Source organism: Rhinatrema bivittatum, chromosome 2 (genome assembly GCF_901001135.1).
Source record: "Rhinatrema bivittatum chromosome 2, aRhiBiv1.1, whole genome shotgun sequence".
Lineage (NCBI taxonomy): Eukaryota > Metazoa > Chordata > Amphibia > Gymnophiona > Rhinatrematidae > Rhinatrema > Rhinatrema bivittatum.
In genome coordinates, this window is record NC_042616.1 from 599,227,291 (window position 1) to 599,245,798 (window position 18,508).

The following is an 18,508-nucleotide window of genomic DNA, read 5'->3' on the forward strand; positions in this document are numbered from 1 at the left end:
GCCTCACTTGATGATCGTTTACCAGATCATTTATGAATACATTAAACAGCACCGGTCCCAGTACCAACCTCTGTGTTACCTCACTAAGGACCTTTCTCCATTTGGAAAACTAACCGTTCAGTTCTAACCTCTGTTTCCGGCCTTTTAACCAGGCACCAATCTACACCAGGACGCTGCCTCCTATCTCATAACATTTTAATTTCGCGAGGAGTCTCCCATGGGGGATCTCAAAAGGATTAGGAGAAAGCCCCCTAGAAGAAAATCCATAATAAATCTGTCAGAAGGACGGTGGTGTGTTTTAATGTTTGCTCAGCTATCGGGAGCGCACTAGGTATCAGAGTACACGCTGAAAAAGCCAGCTGCAGGCTCGCAATGGCCGCCTTCCCGGTCAGGTGGGGACGTGGGGCCCACCAGAGACAGCGCCTCAGCCGCTGCCCTTTTAAGAGCCCAGGCTGTCCGCATCACGTGATGCGGCCTGTAAACAGGAAGTGAAGGCCGGCCTGCTGCCGGGAGATTGCCGCCGCTGCTGCAGCTTTCGCCATGAGCTGCCACTATTACCTGGAGCTGTGCGCTAGGCCCGTGCTCTTTGAAAAGGCCGCGGGCGTCAACAGCGTCTTCTTCGATGAGGCGAATAAACAGGTACGAGCAGTGCCGGGAGCAAAGGGGCATGCGGAAACAACCTCGCCTCCCTCAGCCCTACCGATTCCAGAACATGCACACGTCTCAATTTCGTTAGAAATGCACTGTCTCCTGTCAACTCTCGGGTCAGGCACTTGCCCCATCCATCATTCTCTTTTCTGGAGCATGCATTCTCCTTTCCTTCCTCTTCCTTCTCCAGCGCAGGGACGAACACTTGCCCCATCCATCATTCTCTTTCCTGGAGCATGCATTCTCCTTTCCTTCCTCTTCCTTCTCCAGCGCAGGGACGAACACTTGCCCCTCCCCGCAACCCCGGGACATGCATTTCCTCGTTGCTTTCTGTCTTCCCCTCCTCCTCCTTCCCTGGGGACATACTGCCTCTGGCCTCTCCCCCCCCCCCCCCTTTTGGCACACCTTCCTCTCCTTGGAGATATGACTTGCCTTTCTAATCCCACACAGCTCCCCTCCCCTTCTCTTTTTCATTTTTCTGGGCATTGCCAGGGTCACCCAATGAAGTTGCATTGCATCTCTGGATTTGTTTCTCTATACCGTGTGGAATTTGGAACTGTAAGTAAGTCTAGAGATGCTGTGCTGCTGAACCAAGCCTGGTGATCTGATAGGGTCTGACAGATGTTGTTCGTCCTCCTCCCAGCATTCTGTATGTTCTTGTCTGGTAAAATCTCAGTGTTGAAGACAGGACTTTTCTTAAGGATGGGGACTGCAAATAGGAATGTTACCCTGGTCTCTGCTCTGCCGTTGTAGTCCCACCCTCAGCACTATCGTTTTCCGTCAGTTTGAGGGCAGAGCCATCTCCACCAACTTTTTGGGGCCTCACATCCTGCTAAGATCCGCCCTGGTTGAAGGATTTCTGAATTTGGATTTTATATTTAATTACTTGGCTTTTCCAAATCCAAAATCAAGATGTTATAATTCAGGTACTATAGTTATTTCCCTGCCCAAGAGGACTTAAAGTCTAAATTATACCCATACCTGAGAATACACTTGATTTGACCCAGACCCTCTGGAATTTAAAATGAATTATTGGGTTTCTGAGTAAATACCGCAAAATTTTGGGTGCCTTGCTGATACTGCTGAAATGCCTGTGCGGGTCCTGGAAATGGATGTCATCTGGAAGGAGGTGTGTTGGCTGTGCGGGAGAGAAGGAGGAGGAAAAGTTCTGTTGGCTGGAAGAAGGAGAAGAGGCAGCATGGCCTGTGTGGCTAGAAGAAGGAAGAGAAGTCCAGTTGGCTGTGTCCCCAGAAGAAGGTTAAGGAGCAGCGTTGGCCTGTGTAGCTGGAAGGAGGAGGAGAAGGAGGAGTTCCATCAGCTGAATGGGCCCAAAGGAGAAGGCTACTAGGTTCAGGGCAGGGAGAGAGAGAATGACCGAGTATCAGAGTTAGTATGAGTGAGCATTAATGGGGGAAGGAGAGAAGTAAGAGTGAGCATTGTGTATGAAAGAGTGTGTGAGCACCTGAGTATGTGTGTATGAGAGGGGGAAAGTTTGTGTCTATATTGCCATCACCCCCAGCCAATTGCAGGGTTACTAGAAATCAAAAGTACCCTGGTATGGTTGTACTTGAGGCAATAGAGGGTAATCAAAAGGAGTATTTTTTTGGAGAATTAGGGTTTGAAACCTGCTTTCTCTAGTTCTCAGCCTGCTGCTCCTCCACTGTAGTTGCATTTTATTCTGTAGTGTGAGAGCTGCTACTGAGTGCCCTGAAAAGCCACATTTGGCTCTTGAAACAGGTATAGAGTAATCCGGTTGCCTTATAGAGTTTTGAAAACCTTGTATCTACAGGTAAAGTGCTGCATTGGGACTCAGCTGGCAAAGGAAATATCCAAAGCAGGAGAGCAAGGCAGTAATATAAAAATGATTGCATACAGCATCTCATGTACAGCACTGGAGGACACATTTTATCTTGATTTTGAAGTCCTTGGTTTTGATGTACCAAGGTATATGTCCCATTCTGTACGCTAAACTAAACCCTCAGGTAAAGTTAATCAGATCCAATGTATTTTGTGGTGGAGAATTCCCGGATACCCGAAAATTGACACCTGGTGCCCTGAGGAGGGGCTGCGGCTGCTGCTTCTACTTCTGCTTTGCTGGGCCTCAGAAGAGCCGTGAGTATCTGATCAGGACTGCTCTCTGCCCAGACAGAAGAGAGGCTGCAGAAGAGGAGAGAGAATAAACAAAAATTCAAATATTAGGCAACAAAATAAGAACTCAAAGTACAGCAAAGAAAAAGAAAAGACTGAAGAAAAGGAACAAAAAAGTAAGACCATCTAAAAAATAGACAAACTCGGGAACCTAAGTATAAAAAAAAAAAAGTATAAAGAGAAATCCATTTTTGCTTTGGTTTCTAACCAATGTGTCTGGTGCCGAGGCTTTCTAAATATTTGTCCACCCCTGAGTTCTATGATTTTAATATAACTCTGTGGTACTGAAGGTTTTCCCCCATTCTTTACCTATAGGAACAATACTTTATTATATATCTGGTCCATGGGTTTTTGATAAAGATGCATGAGAACCACTGCCATAAAGAATTTGGATGATCTGAATACCAGGTCTGCATGGAGGCTATTCTTGCTTCACTCAGGTTTACTCTGTTGAACTTAACTAAAGAAAATGATAGAAGTTCTTCATTTTCTGTCTTGTGTTGTTAGGCTTTGACATAAGAGTCTGTGTAGATCCCTCTGACTTCCTTTTGTAAGGTACAAATCTCTGCCAGTCTTTAGCGGATCTTGCAATGCATGTGGAACTGCACAGAGCAGATTAGCCTGCCTTTGAGCAGGCAGGGCCTTTGAGGGGAAAAGCAAAGTAAAACCATGAGAAGCATCCTGGCAATCTGACAAAAGATAGGCATGTGATGTAGCCTGGGTATCCCTAAATATTTTATGAGAAGGGCCTGACAGAATGAAACTTCTAAAAACATCTTCCTTCTCTTCATCCTCCTCCTTCCAGTGTCTCTTCCCCCAGTATCTACCCACTCTTTCTTCCTCCTCTTTCAGTAGGCTATAGTTTCCTGTTTCCTTCTATGACTATTTTAAACAGGCCTACTCCTGCTGAGTGCTATTTCTCCCCCTCCCCCCCCCTCAGGGCAGCTAACACATCCGCTATTTAGTGTATAATTTCTAAACACCCCCCTTCCCCATAAAGTACACTCTTCTTTGCTCCAGATTTGTATATAAATTGTTGTCAATACAGCCAGTTCTTTTCTCCGAACATAAGTTTCTTTTTCAGGTCATTTTGACTTCAATTTCAATTGCTTGTAAATAATGTTGCGGGTTATCTTGTTGTTGGTTGAACTTTTTCCACCCCCTCCCCCCCCCTTACCTCTCTTTCTTACCTTGATTGCTTTAAGTTTTATTTCTCAAATCATTGTTTATTGTAAAGCCTGTTGCTAATTTATGTTTTTCTTGTAAACCGATGGGATGTTCCCAACGATCGTCAGTATATAAAAATAAATAAATGTGTTCTAGGTATTTTCCTCCAATTGCAGTGGCTTGAGCCTGCGGCTCCCTCTTCCATCTGCTGGCGATGCTTGGCTCTGTGCTCCTTCATGACTCTCTCTTTTTGCCCCATGGTGTCTCTGGTGAAGGCTCCTGCCTATTGTGCCTGCCCCATCAAGTGTTGCCAACTGATGCCAGATTTTCAGGACAGGTTCATCCAGTCCTGGTTTTACCCCATTGCATGCTGGGACTTATTCTGATTTACCTATTGCATTCCCTCAGAAAATCAAAACTATAAGTACCTGCGTGCAGGAGAGTAAAACCATGTTTGGATCAACCTGTCCTGAAAATCTGGAGCCAGTTGGCAACCCTACCCGTCAAACCTCTTCTGTCTGCTTTGTTTTCTGGGGAGATGGTGGAAAAGCATAGCAGACTGGATAAAATTGCTCGGCAGGCTGAAATTTGAAGACACATGAAATCCAAACCCTTGTAAATGCAGAATAAAAGCTAAACCTTTCTAAGGTTGGTGCTAATGAACTGCAGACAAGTATTTGTTCTAGGATTGGACTGAGACGTGTGGGTGCCCTGGGCAGGTTAACAATTTAGTGCGCCTTACGGGTTGGCATCCAGAGCAGTTGCCCAGCTAGGCCACCCTTAATCCTGCCTTAGTAGCCTCCAGATATCTGAGTCTCCATCTGTCAGGGAAATCCTATTTCATTTTCCTGAGGCTGCTGAAATATTGGACAGCTTAAACTTTTTACAGCAATATTTGTACAAGCAGTAGTAATTTGTGTTATTAGACATTCACAGCACTGATGTGTCCCTACCTTGTGGAGCTTACAATCTAATCAAAGCACACAGACAAAACACCCAAGGCTTCAGGAAATTTATTTATTATAGAAAAAGTTAAAATCAACAAAGAACCAAGAAAGGATGGAGTCTCAAAATCCAAGTGAGGCCAGTGTATTGAAATGTAGATAGCGATCAGTGGTAAATGTAAAGAAATAAGGAAGAGGCCAGATGTGAGCAGACTGGAGAGGGCCAGCCTAAGCTGATGGTTGTCGGAGTGGGATATTTTGTGGGGCTGTCTAGGGCAGTAAGCTTCTTTCACGTTGATCACCCAGTAGGGCTGGAGATTCTGGCATGGTGTATGTATAGCTGTTAGCTCATAAGACACAGGAAGCAAAGTTCCTTTCGGGGAAAGGAAGAGAATACTTATGTCTATATTTTTGTCATCTAAAACATCGAGTGGCCTATTCAGATCTTTTCTGTCGGTGGCATTCATCTCCATAGAGGCCTTGTGTGCTAGAAAATACAAAATGCACAACCTTGCCCTTCCACCTTGTACTGGGTATGCTGAATGGTGGTTATTACGTCATAGAATACACAACACACTTATTTATAAGTGTAGAAGTTTTACTTATAATTCTGAGAATAAGCAATGCAAGCATACAAGATTAGATTTTGCATTAAGAATATATACAAAGATACTTTCCCGCACAGTTTCCAGTGTGAGTCTTAAATATCTTGGAAAATTGGAAACATGGTGCTGGAGATCAGGAACATGTTATCAGTCACTTTAATATCTTTCTTCTTCTGATTTAACCAGTCGTCTTGACTTTGGTCTTTTATGCTAATTTTCTTGGCCTGTTGCTCAGTTTCTTCTCTGGGCTACTCCCATATGTTCTTGTCATTTTTTGAGGCCTCAACTGTCTGTGCCAATCATATCAGCAATAATTAGGTGTGGTTTGGTTGCTGATATCCTGTTTTCCCAGATATCTGCACCCTAAGCCTCATGAGTAACTGCTCATTAATATATCTGATCTCATGACTTGTTTATTGTTACAAGCAAGCTAAGAAAAATGACATTTATTCTCAAAACTTATAGGCCTTATATCAACTAATTACACTACTATATTAGTGATTATCTTTATTCCACTGATTTCTATCATGTTACAAAGCTCTCTTCACATTAACTAAATAACTCCTTAAATACTTTTTCCACGCACACAAACGTTTCTGCACAATGATATGCCTTGACTAGAAAGAAGAGTCAGCCTAAGATGGTTTCTCTGGTTGGTTTTTACTGCTGAATTAGCAGACTGCTTGCGCATGAGTGTTTGCTGAATTAGCAGACTGCTTGCGCATGAGTGTTTGCTAGGACACAGACTTGATTCTTGCCATGGGTCTGACAAGTAAAAAATTAACTTGATTTCAGACCCTCTAATTTGATTTCGCTCAGAATGCACACCCATTAGTTAATGTAATTTTGAAAATATGTTTTTCCATTCTGTGTTACATGCTGGTGAGTTATCTGAAATTTGAATAATTTTCTTGCATGTGCCTCTTATGTAATACTGTTTTATATGTGCTAATGCTATGCAATATTCAATTCTATTGCAAAAAAAAAAAAAAAAAAAAAGAAGAAAGTATATTGTATAATAGTGGAACTTTGTGGATCATTTTGCAAGAATGAATATACATTAAGCTGCAGTTGTGGTTCCTTATTGTTAGGTATTTGCAGTTCGATCAGGTGGTGCCACTGGAGTTGTTGTTAAAGGCCCTGAGGAACGAAACTCCATTTCATTCAGGTTAGTTCAGCATTAAGCTACCTTGCTCTTATCTTATTTAATGTGTTTTTACTTTTTAAAAAAATGTTTCCTGTATGTACCCAGATCAGTCCAGACTCTTGGGTTTTTGCCTCCGTTCCAGTGGATGGAGACAGAGAAAGTTTCACTGACACTACCACATAACCTGGTGTGCCATCTGCAGTCCCTCAGTATTTCTCTGGTAGAGATGCAAAACCTGCAGTCTGGAAACTAGGTTTAAAAAAAGAAAAGGAATGTATAGTTTTCTTTGGACATTACATACGTGCAATACCTCTGTCTATTGTGTGAACTATAGCATCATTCCAGAGGAAACTAAGCAAAATAATTTGCCCAAAAATTTTTTATTTATTGTGTATACAAAATTATCAATACATACAGTATCTGGACATGTATGGGACACTTGTGCATATACAATAAACTTTAAAATCTAATTAATTTAACTATTAAACCTACATTCATACTCCATACACTCCATACATTCATAAAAATCCTCAATACTTATACATTCATGTGAATATATACATCATCTGTGATATGATATTATTCATCAGAGGAAACCCATTAACATATTTAAAAATACTCCGAGATTTCTCGTTTCGCCTGCATAAACAGGCTTCTTCAGGGAAACTCCAAAGATTACACACAAGGGTTTAGTATAATAATGTTTACAAATCAATTTTCATGCTGTAATTTCATTATAAACATTCCTTCTGCTGATCATGTATCATAAATTGACATCGTATCTTCACAGAATTATATCATATGTCTCTCCATAACTTGCATAAGGTCCCCACACTGCCTCTAACTGAAAAACATTAAATAGACATCACAACTGTTTTAAATATCAATAAATCACCAGCTATTTAAGTAAAATAGTGCCCAGTTATATTCTTACCCAAATTCAGAGGTTTTCAATCAGTGGCGTAGCCAGAATTGATTTTTTGGGTGGGTACAAGGTTAACATGGGTGGGCTGTAGGCATGCAGGTCTACTAGTTGTTTTTTTACTGATAAATAATGCCAAATTATGCAGCATAGCATTCACATCTACGCCTAAGTATGAGGTTTTCTTAATGATACAAACATAATTCACGGTGATTTGTGGTACTTTAGCCTTCTTATTATTACGATTTTATACACGGCTCCTACCTGTCCATAAATTTTGAGAGAGCGGTTGTGTTGCTTATATTTAAATTGCTAACATCTCAAAATATAGATATATATTTTTACCTTTGTTGTCTGATCTTTGTGTTTTTCTAATCAGTTGGTCCTGGTCTCTTTTTCCCATTTTTTCCCTTATAGCTCATTTCCTAATTCCTTTTCAGTGTCTTTCTTCTATTACTGTCTTCTTCCCTTCCACACACACACACACACACACACACACACACACACATACACGCTTTCTCTCACAGACTCCCTCTCACACACTCAAGCTCTCACTCTCATATGCTCTCCCCCCCTCCCCAAGCTCACATTCAAGTTCTCACTTTCTCACCCCTCCCCAGGCTTATATTCTTATGCACACACAGACGCACATCCAGGCACCCATTCTCACCCACACACATAAACCCAGACTCCCATTCTCACCCACAAACCCATGCTCCCAGTCTCACCCACACATATTCAAGCTCCCATTCTCATCCATACATATACACATTGAAGGTACTATTCTCACCCACACATACACACATTCAAGCACCCATTCTTATCCACATATTCAAGCTTCCATTCTCACCCACCCACACAAACCCAGGCTCTCATTCTCACCCATATATACACATTCAAGCTCCCATTCTCACCCACCCACAAACCCAGGCTCCCATTCTCAACCACACATACACACATTCGAGCTCCCATTCACCCACATATTCAAGCTTCCATTCTCACCCACATACACACCCAGGCTCCAGTTTTCACCCACACACACTCCCATTCTCATCCACACATACACATTCAAGCACGTGCACAGCTTCCGCTTTCTCCCCCAGAGCAGGAAGATCAGCTGCCTCTCCTGCTGCCACCGGACTCCTGCTATCTTCGGGCGTCCGAACTTCCTGTCGGGGGGGGGGGGGGGAGCGGAAGCGCAGCGCACAACGTCCGCTTCCCCCCCCCCCCCCCCCCCCAAGCAGGAAGATCGGCGGACCATACGGCCCGACGCCCGAAGATAGCAGGAGGCCAGTGGCAGCAGGAGAGGCAGCTGATCTTCCTGCTTTGGGGGAGAAAGCGGAAGCTGTGCGCGGCGCTTCCGCTCCCCCAAACAGAAAGTTCGGCAGGCCGTTTGGTCCGAAGATAGCAGAACGGGTGGCAGCAGGAGAGGCAGCTGATCTTCCTGCATTGGGGGGAGGAAGCGGAAGCTGCCCGCGGCGCTTCCGCTCCCCACCCCCAAACAGGAAGTTCGGCGGGCCCGAAGATAGCAGGAGAACGGGTGGCAGCAGGAGAGGCAGCTGATCTTCCTGCTTTGGGGGGAGGAAGCGGAAGCTGCCCGCGGCGCTTCCGCTCCCCCCCCTCAACAGGAAGACCGGTTGGCCATACGGCCGCAGCAGCGCTTCCCCATGTGTGCCGTGATGGCGCGCGAGGCGTGGGTTCTCTTGTTCGCTGTCGCGGGGATAGGATCCCGCGACAGCCTTGCAGTTCCGGTGCCAGGTGGGTGGGCCTGGGTCTAAGTTGGGTGGGCACCTGCCCACCCAGGCCCACCCGTGGCTACGCCACTGTTTTCAATGCTGATTACTTATGTTAAATTTGGGAAACGAGTTTTCCATTGTCTTTTTGGGCAACTTCACCGTCTTTCGGCTCGTTGGAGGGGAGCGAGTTTGCTTAGAAGCTTGCTTAGAAATTTATGGTTGTTGCTGTCATCTTGGCTTGGGTACAGGTCAATAATGAGGGACTGCAGGTGGCCCAGGGGGGTATGAACAGTGTCAGTGAAACTTTGTCACCATCTGCTGGCAGGGAGGCAAAACCCAGGAGTCTGGACTGATCTGTGGTACTACAGGAATGAAGATTAGCAGGTAAGAACCAATTTTCCTATATATGTCCTTGGAAGAAAGTGATAACCTTCTTTTTTTTTTTTCTTTTTCTTTTTCAATTTAAAAATTCTTTTCCCTCCGAGTTCAAGGGCTTGCTTCTGGGCACTTGGCTGCCATGCCCCGAAGTAGAAAGTAAGGTTAGAGTCTTTTCCTCTGAAGTCTCTACACCCATGGTCTGGAAGGCGCTTCCATCTTTATTTGGGATGCACTGTGGTTTGGCGGGGGAGATGATGCTGTTTCTGGTGAGGAAGTGCCAGGACATTGTGAGTTAGATCTCTCCCCCTTCCCTCCAGATCTGTCTCAACTGGAGATTCTGAGACCTCTGACAGCCTTGGCGTGAGATGATGCCGGTGCCTCAGTTGTGCAAAGGGAAGCTGGCACAGTTGTGGATTCTTTGGAGTTGGAATTGCTGGGTAGAGAGATCAGCTCTAGAAGTGAAGGCACCGGCTTTGGTTGAATTGGAGAAAATTACTGGAACTTCTTTGAACACGGCATTTCTCTGCATAAGATTCCCTATGAGACTTGAAAACCCATCTGGTCTGCACTTGTGAGCAGTAATAGCTCTATTGTTTTGCTTTGTAATAACATTAAATTTTGTTGGAATAAATAGGGCTATGAACTATAGCAGACTAAAATTCAGTGCAATATACTAGCCAAAGATGTTACATGTTTAAAGGAGATCAATGTTACCCCACTTTAGGATAATGTTTTGCTTCAAAAGAAAGAAGAATATCTGGAGAATTAATCTTGGTGTTTAAATTTAAGACTTTTGAATTTTCTTTGTTTTTTAGATGTTTTCCTTGAGGAATTTGCTTAAACAATATTTTTCTGATGTATTAATTTCTGATGAAGTTTATCCTGCTATTAAGTTATATTATCTATCTACTAGGAGCAAGGCTGCACATATCTCTTAGGGGTTATCTGAGGCTGCTAATTCTACTGGATTAGATATTTCTCAAAGGACTACCTTACTTGTTTCCTTTGATTTTGAGCAACCTGTATTACATTCATATTTTCAAAAGGTTGAAGAGTTATTTATGGGATGGAAAGTCTATATTTTTCTAGGGCCACCCAAGCATGTAAGAAACAATTTCTTGCTATGCGACTAGACGCTTTAGCTGTTGGTGTGAGTTTTCTCCTTAGGTATCATTGTAAATGTCTTGTGAAAGATGATAATATGGATTATCTTTTTTGAACCAGAGCAATTAAAAAGTTTCCTGGATGGGAAGAGATTTTCCTCTACTATGATAGATTGTGAAACTGGGCTTTGTTAATTTCGAGTGATGAGACTGTAGGCAGCTTGTAATCTGAAACCAGAGTTTTAATAGAGAAAGACAAAGGCAAAAAGGGAGGGGGAGGAACAAATTATTTGTTCCTCGGAGTAACACAGACTTTTACAACAATCGTGTTAACACACAGCTACTCAACTCTTCCAGCAGTGTGCATAAACTTCATACTGACCAATCAGAGCATATTCAGGCTGTTGTTTTTAGATACGTGCGGTACATTTGATTCGAGTATGTATTAGACCAATCAGCTAAAGGGTCTGGGGTGTCTGCTCATTGCATTCCAGCACGTATTCAGGGTACTCTTCTTTCTTTTGTCTAAAAACTAATATTCAGGAATACAGCAGAGATGAAGTGACTCAGATAGTCAGTGCATAATACTACATACAGCTTGTTGGCTGAGCTTTTATAGGTTGGAGTTAGTATAATGCCATTTCTTATCTTTATTCTTCTGTTTTTCACTTCACAACACCCCCCCCCCCCCCCCCCCCCCCCGGTGTAATGTGGTTTAAAGAGTAAAGCTAATCTTTTTTTTTTGTTTGTTTTTTCCCATGTTACAATTTCTTGTGTGAATGTTTTTTGGATTTTAGTATATTTTTTTTCTTTTGTTACAAGAATAGTCTTGTAATAATGTTATAATTTGAATAAAGTTTAAAAAAAAACCAAAACCTAGAGTCCACAGGTTCAACTCTATTGCTATCTTTCTTCCTTAACCCTTCATCTCAAACTGTTATTCTTCTGATTTTTGACAAATAGCATTTTTTTAGAACTCTTAAAAAAAATTGCTAAATATGAGAGTGGAATATTGTCTCACAGCGTCTTTAAAATTTTATTATTTGAAAGAATGGAAGACAAAGGAGAGGTGAAATGCATCAAGTTTTCATTGGGGAACAAGATATTGGCTGTACAGAGGACCCAAAAAACCGTGGTAAGATATTCCTTCTGGATGTACAGACTGTAAAGGGCTGTCGGATTGTGCCCTTACGCCACTTACAAAATGCTCTTTAATACCTGAGCTTCCAAATGGACAGATTTTGACATCGAGGGTCTTACAGAGGTGGGGAGGAGGGAGATGTCTTCTAGAAATCCATGTCAAGAGGGCTGATCGACAGGGGAGTGGGAACGTTTGAGAGGTAGTCCAGGAAGTGAGGCTGAGAGACAGTAGAAGAATATTTGGGAGCTGTGAGATCAGGCTCAGCCCATTACTGACTGACACGGTCCCTTTAATGACATGTCAAGAGTTTATTTAGTCTGGTTGAATAAATACAGAGAGTCTTGTTAGCTACATTAGCTGCCGTACCTAGTAAGTACAGTCAGGAGGGGAGGGTATGTGAGTGTTTTTGATTTAAGTACATTTTTAGATCGCTGTTAGATTGGGATGGAAGACCAGGCTGTGACCTTGATTGTTTCTCAGGCATAGCTACTGTTTAATACAATATATGTTCATGGTGTCCATAGAAACATGGCAGAAAAAAGACCGTATGGACTATCTAGTCTGCCCATCTGCTCAATTAATTTAACTTCACAATTCCCATCATTCCCCTGTTTATCTCGTGCTTTCTTGAATTTAGATACCATGTTTTGTCTCCATTGTTTTATATTGTTGCTTGGCTAAATATTAACACTTTGTGGGCCCGACAAATGTTTTCAGGTATATGGTTTGTCTGCCCAGTCACAAACTGAAACAGTATGGGTTTAGCTCTCAGTAGAGAACTGTAACTGCTGATAATGAACAGGCTGGTGGCACTTCTCAGAATTCAAAGCAAACAAAAACACAATCGGGCAGATACAGCAAGACGCGCGGGAGAGCCGGCGACCGCCTGCTCTCCCGACGCGCGCCCAAGCCACTCTCCTGGGCGCGCGATTCAGTAAATAAAGATATGCAAATTAGGGCCCGCGGTAAAAGCAGGCGCTAGGGACACTAGCGCGTCCCTAGCGCCTCCTTTTTGACAGAAGCGGCGGCTGTCAGTGGGTTTGACAGCCAACACTCAATTTTACTGGCTTCGGTTCTCGAACCCGCTGACAGCCATGGGTTCAGAAAACGGACGTCAGCAAAATTGAGCGTCCGTTTTCCAACCCGCGGGCAGATTTAAAAATTTTTTTTTTTTTTTTTTTTAATTTTTGTGGCCTCCGACTTAATATCGCTATGATATTAAGTTGAAGGGTGTATAGAAAAGCAGTTTGTTTTTCTGCTTTTCTATACACTTTCCTTGTGCTGGCTGAAATGAACTTCTGCCTTTGGGCAGGCGTTAATTTCTGAAAGTAAAATGTGCGGCTTCGCTGCACATTTTACTTTCTGTGTCGTGCGGGAATACCTAATAGGCCCATCAACATGCATTTGCATGTTGCAGGTGCTGTTAGTTTCGGGGGGGGGGTTGGCTGCGTGTTTTCGACGCGCTATTACCTCTTACTGTATAAAGGGTAAAAATAGTGCGCCGAAAACGCATGGCCAAACTGGGGCTGAAGGTGCACTCGGCCGAGCGCACCATACTGAATCGGCCCAATTATAGGGCAGGAAAAAACAATCTGTCTATAAACTTATGATTCAAAAAAGGTTTTAATACAAAAGATCCAGATGTATCCAGAGATATCTAAACTCAGAAGTGCCCTGACACGGATCGTGTTTTGTATAAAAACTGCATCGGGAGGGACCCAAATCGCAAACTTGTCAAATATGTCAGTGAAGAAACAGATTCCCAACATTCAACTTATGCAAAATGGATAAGGAGAATGAGTCATCTATTAGGCATCCAATCAAGCATTCATTACTCTCTTCCAGAAACAGAGACAGCATGTCAGAAGGCAAACCGCTTGTGAACAGACATGTGTACAGCACTTCGTTCTCCTTATCCATTTTGCATAAGTTTGGATGTCTTTGGATACATATGGATCTTTTGTATTAAAACCTTTTTTGAATCTAAGTTTATAGACAGTGTTTTTTTCCTGTCCTATATTGTGCTTTTGTTTGCTTTGCGGCTTGGGCAGTCACCTTGTTTCGCTTGACTTCTCAGAATTCCACATAAGTGGCTGAGCTATTATTCTTAAAAGCAGTCAAGAATCTGTGTACTCCTTAGAGAAAAATAAAGTAAAGGTGGGGGTGGAAAACTTTTTTTTTTTAATTCATTTTAGTTTTAACATTTTGGTTGATGCTTGAACCTTGAAGAATATTCAATGAGGGATCAAAATGTTGATTATGGTAATTTTTTAAAATTTAATATTTATGCCGTGGACTTTTTTTCTGCTTCTGTTGGCTCTCTTTTCTATTATTTATAAAAAAAAAAAAAAAAAAAAGTAAGAAAAATGGGTTGGAGCCTTGGGTTGGAAATCTGCGAGTAAGGATGTTTTAGAGAAAGGGAGGCTGCTCGGTCCTTCAGGAGAGAGGTGACGGTGAACAGAGATGGAAAGGTATCTGTATTACGTGATGTGCAAGAGAGAAGGCTGGGTCTACAAGTCCGAAGGGTGAACTCGATGGGTCAAAGTTTTCTTTCAGCCAGACTATGGAACCGTGTTCTGTTGTGTCTGAAAAGGATTTTGATGTAAAAAGGTGGTTTTGAAGTGAGTGCAAACAAAATAAAATCGATGAAGCCAATGGAGCGCTTGAAGGGGAAAACCCTGAGCTCACATTGAAGTTTAGGAGGTTACCTGGCAGCGTGCCGATGAGTCTGCAGACTTGGGTCTTGAAAAGCTTATGCAGTAGGGAAGCAAGACTGCAGTGGGATAGGGACACAAGATAAGAATGATCAACTGATCCAATGAAGGCTTAGAGATGTGCATGGTTTTGCTAAGACAGATTCACAGATTGGAGAAACTTGAGTGGAAGAGGATAAGTCTGAGGTCAGCGAGGATGCCAGGGTGGTGGATAAAAGAGATTAACATTAAAATTTAAGAAACTGTGTTATTTAAAAAAAAAAAAAAAAAAAAAAGTGAACATAAGAATTTCTGTTAAGTTGTCTGTCTTCTTTCAGGATTTTCTAAACTTCATTCCAGATAGTACTCAGGTGGATTATTCCCAAGAATGCAAGGTATGTCCTTTGCCATTTATAGTCGACCTTTCAAATGTTTTTTTTTTTTTCTAGTTGTGTTGATAACCAAATCACTTACAAATATGACGCCACAGAGCAGCACATTACCTTATCCAGTAACTTTACTATTGTGAAAACCACTGCAGTGTTAACCTTTAGGTATCACTACCTAAGACCTAGATCTAGAAAGCAAACCCAATGTATGGCAAGCATACATTTACCAAGCGCTGATAGGCTAAGATCGTTCTCTCTTGCCAACTTATAGGTGCTTTGGTGAGAACAAAGGATTGGGCTATATTTATAAGATATCTGCTCATAGGGTATCCCTGTCTGCTACTATCTTTTTTTTTTTTTTCCCCCACCAGATCCGTGGCAAGCTGTAGAAGTCTTTCTTTGATTTACACTCCCTTGTTGCATGTCAGGTTTATGGTGCAGCTGCCTCTGCTTCCAGGCCTCCCTTAACATTCCTATGCTGGGGCTGCTTCCTAGAGTTTCACAGCATCTCCCAGCCTAGGACTGGCTGTGTTATTTGAGTGCAAGCAGAAATGATCGTTGTATTGCACATTTGGACATTGCATGCATTGCAGATGAGAACACTTATAGGTATAGCAAAGAGAAGTTATTAAAAATGTGCTGCTGAAAAAGGTGCAAAACATGTAAAAGCAAATTTTGACTCTTTTGGTGCAGGAATTCCCATTTTGGTCAGCTCTCTGATGCTGGCAATGCACATTTGCGACAGGGTAGGGTCTCCTTGCCATCTATCTAGAGCATTGAAAAACCATTCTCTCCCATTTGTTTTCTGACCTTTTTCTCCCTATCTGAATAGCCAGCTACAGGGCTGGACATTCAGAAGTGCTAAGTTCAGTGCTTGAAGAATATTTACACCCTTGTATCTTTTTCACATTCTGCTGGCTAAAAAATACAAATCAGACTGTATTAAAGTAGTTTTTCACTGATCTATATAAAATACTCTACATTTTTATGATGAAATAACAATAATAGAAATATTCAAATAATTAAGAATAAAAAAAGTCTTTATTATATAAGTCTTCACACTCATTTGTCATAGCAAACCCAAGTTAGCTCCATTTCAAAAAATTGTTAGAACTAGGCCCATAGTAACTTAGAGAGCCCACCTGGGTCCAGTCACAATAGCTGAGTTGATTCCAACATCATCATCATCACTTTTATTTGTGATCCACTTTTCTACCAAGAGTTCAAGGTGAGTTATAGACAGGCTAAAGTCAGGTGCAATGGGCCATTCAAAAGAGATCAGTATAGTTCAGACAGTTAAGACAGTCAAGTACAGTGGGTCACACAAAAAAACAGGTACCAGGTGAAGAATTAAGCCTTTTCTATAGTATGAAGACAATTTGAAGCAAGGATCAAAATATGCTGAAAGAACTCTGGTATAAAGTTGTTCAGATTAGGGAATGTTATAAGAGAATTTCAATGTGTTCAAATATCACTTGGGACATTGTCAGGTCTTTCGTTGTAAAGTGGAAACAGTTTGGCATCACCGAGACATAGTATATTCAAAAAGAGAAAGGCTTATTCATTCATAAAGTATCTACCTTCACCCCAATGATGTCAGATGTCTTAACACATGTTTGAGTTTAAAGTCAAATCTATTGGCTTGTGCCACACAATATGGGCTATAGCTATAATCATGTAGCACCCATTCTCAAATTATTTACCCTTGGGACCAGACAAACAGAAGCAAACCTATGAAATACTTATCAACGTGAGAAGAAAATCTTCATTTAGTCAAACGTGAAAGACCTGACACCCACAATGTTTTGGCAAAACAAAACAGTATCCAAACTCCCTAAGAGAGACCTTGCTTAACTAACTGAGGACATGGCATCTCAAAGCCCCTGTACGAAAGCAGACACTGTCAAAAACTCACCTATCCAACCCCAACACAGCCGTGCTCTCCTGGCACAAGATCACGGAAATGGTAGCAAACAATCTCTGCCCACCAATTTCGAAACTAATTAACTCAACAAAAAAAGGGAATCAACCCTGGTTCTCCAGCGAACTCAAACAGATAAAACTAGAACTACGTCACAAAGAAAACAAATGGCGCAAAGCCCCCTCACCATCCAATCTATCATCATACAAAGGAACCTTACATCTTTACAGAACATCAATTCTAAAATCAAAAAGAGAATTCTATGCCTTTAAAATCCACGATCTCCAATATGATGCAAAAGCTCTCTTCACATATGTTTCACAAATCACTAAGTCACTTCCACCGTCGATACCGGACGAACAGGCTCAATCCAAGGCAAACGAGCTAGCCTTATTCTTCCAGCAGAAGATTTCAAACACTCTTGCACTCCTTCCAACCAAGACCAACCCCTTCACTTCATTCGCCAGCACCCACTCGCTTAAGGGAGCCAAATTCGACCACTTCGAATTAACCTCCACAAAAGAGATCGAATCCATTCTTAAGAGGCAGAAACCATCCAGCCATCCAACTGATAACATTCCTACCAAGCTTCTGCTACTTATCCCAAACACAATCTCTGGACCCCTGACCAACATCATAAACTGCTGCTTATCCCAAGGAATGTATCCAGACAGTCTAAAAAATGCTTCCCTTAAACCCCTTCTTAAGAAACATAATTCAGACCCTAAGAACTATCTAATTTTTGCCCCATCTTGAATCTATCATTCTTAGCCAAACTTACAGAGAAATTGGTTAACATCCAGCTCTCAGATTATTTAGAAGATCACAATATACTTTACCCTTCCCAATATGGTTTCCGCAAATCACGCAACACAGAAACTCTGCTCATCTCACTAACAGACCATATTGTTATGGGACTAGACAAAGGTCACTCATTTCTTCTAATCCTCCTAGACATCTCGGCGGCTTTCGACACAGTCAATCACTCCATACTCCTGAATCGCCTATCAGACATAGGCATATCCGGATCAGTCCACAACTGGTTCAAGTCTTTCCTTAATAACAGAAGCTATAAGGTCAAGATCAACAATAAAAAATCACCGTCGACAAATTCTTCTCTGGGCGTACCTCAAGGATCCTCCCTGTCTCCCACCCTTTTCAATATCTACCTCCTCCCCCTTTGCCAACTTTTAACAAGTCTCAACCTTATTCACTACATTTATGCAGACGATGTTCAGATTCTGATTCCCATTACAGAGTCCATCACCAAATCTCTCTCGCTATGGAACAACTGCCTACAATCTATTACTAATCTCCTCAACAGTCTAAACTTGGTCCTCAATGCCGCTAAGACCGAACTTCTCCTCATTTCCTCCAACCATGACAACCTCCTACCACAGACCCAACACAACAACCTTTTCACCCATACTCAAGTAAGAGACCTGGGGGTAATACTTGACAACTGCCTTAATCTAAAAAATATGATCAACACCATAACCAAAGACTGCTTCCACAGACTACAGGTGTTAAAAAGACTCAAACCACTCCTATATTTCAAGGACTTTA

General features: G+C 42.2%; 1 protein-coding gene across 1 annotated transcript in view; it reads left to right on the forward strand.

Annotated features, from left to right (window-relative positions):
* The first annotated feature begins 466 nt into the window (after positions 1–466).
* The window catches only part of RMC1 (regulator of MON1-CCZ1), a 135,351-nt gene continuing 117,309 nt past the window's right edge, over positions 467–18,508 (forward strand). Inside the window, exons 1-4 of the mRNA XM_029591133.1 lie at positions 467–639; positions 6,604–6,680; positions 11,849–11,933; positions 14,971–15,027. Of these exons, the coding sequence (XP_029446993.1) occupies positions 541–639; positions 6,604–6,680; positions 11,849–11,933; positions 14,971–15,027 (318 nt within the window). The 5' untranslated portion in view covers positions 467–540. The remainder of the gene's footprint in view (positions 640–6,603; positions 6,681–11,848; positions 11,934–14,970; positions 15,028–18,508) is intronic.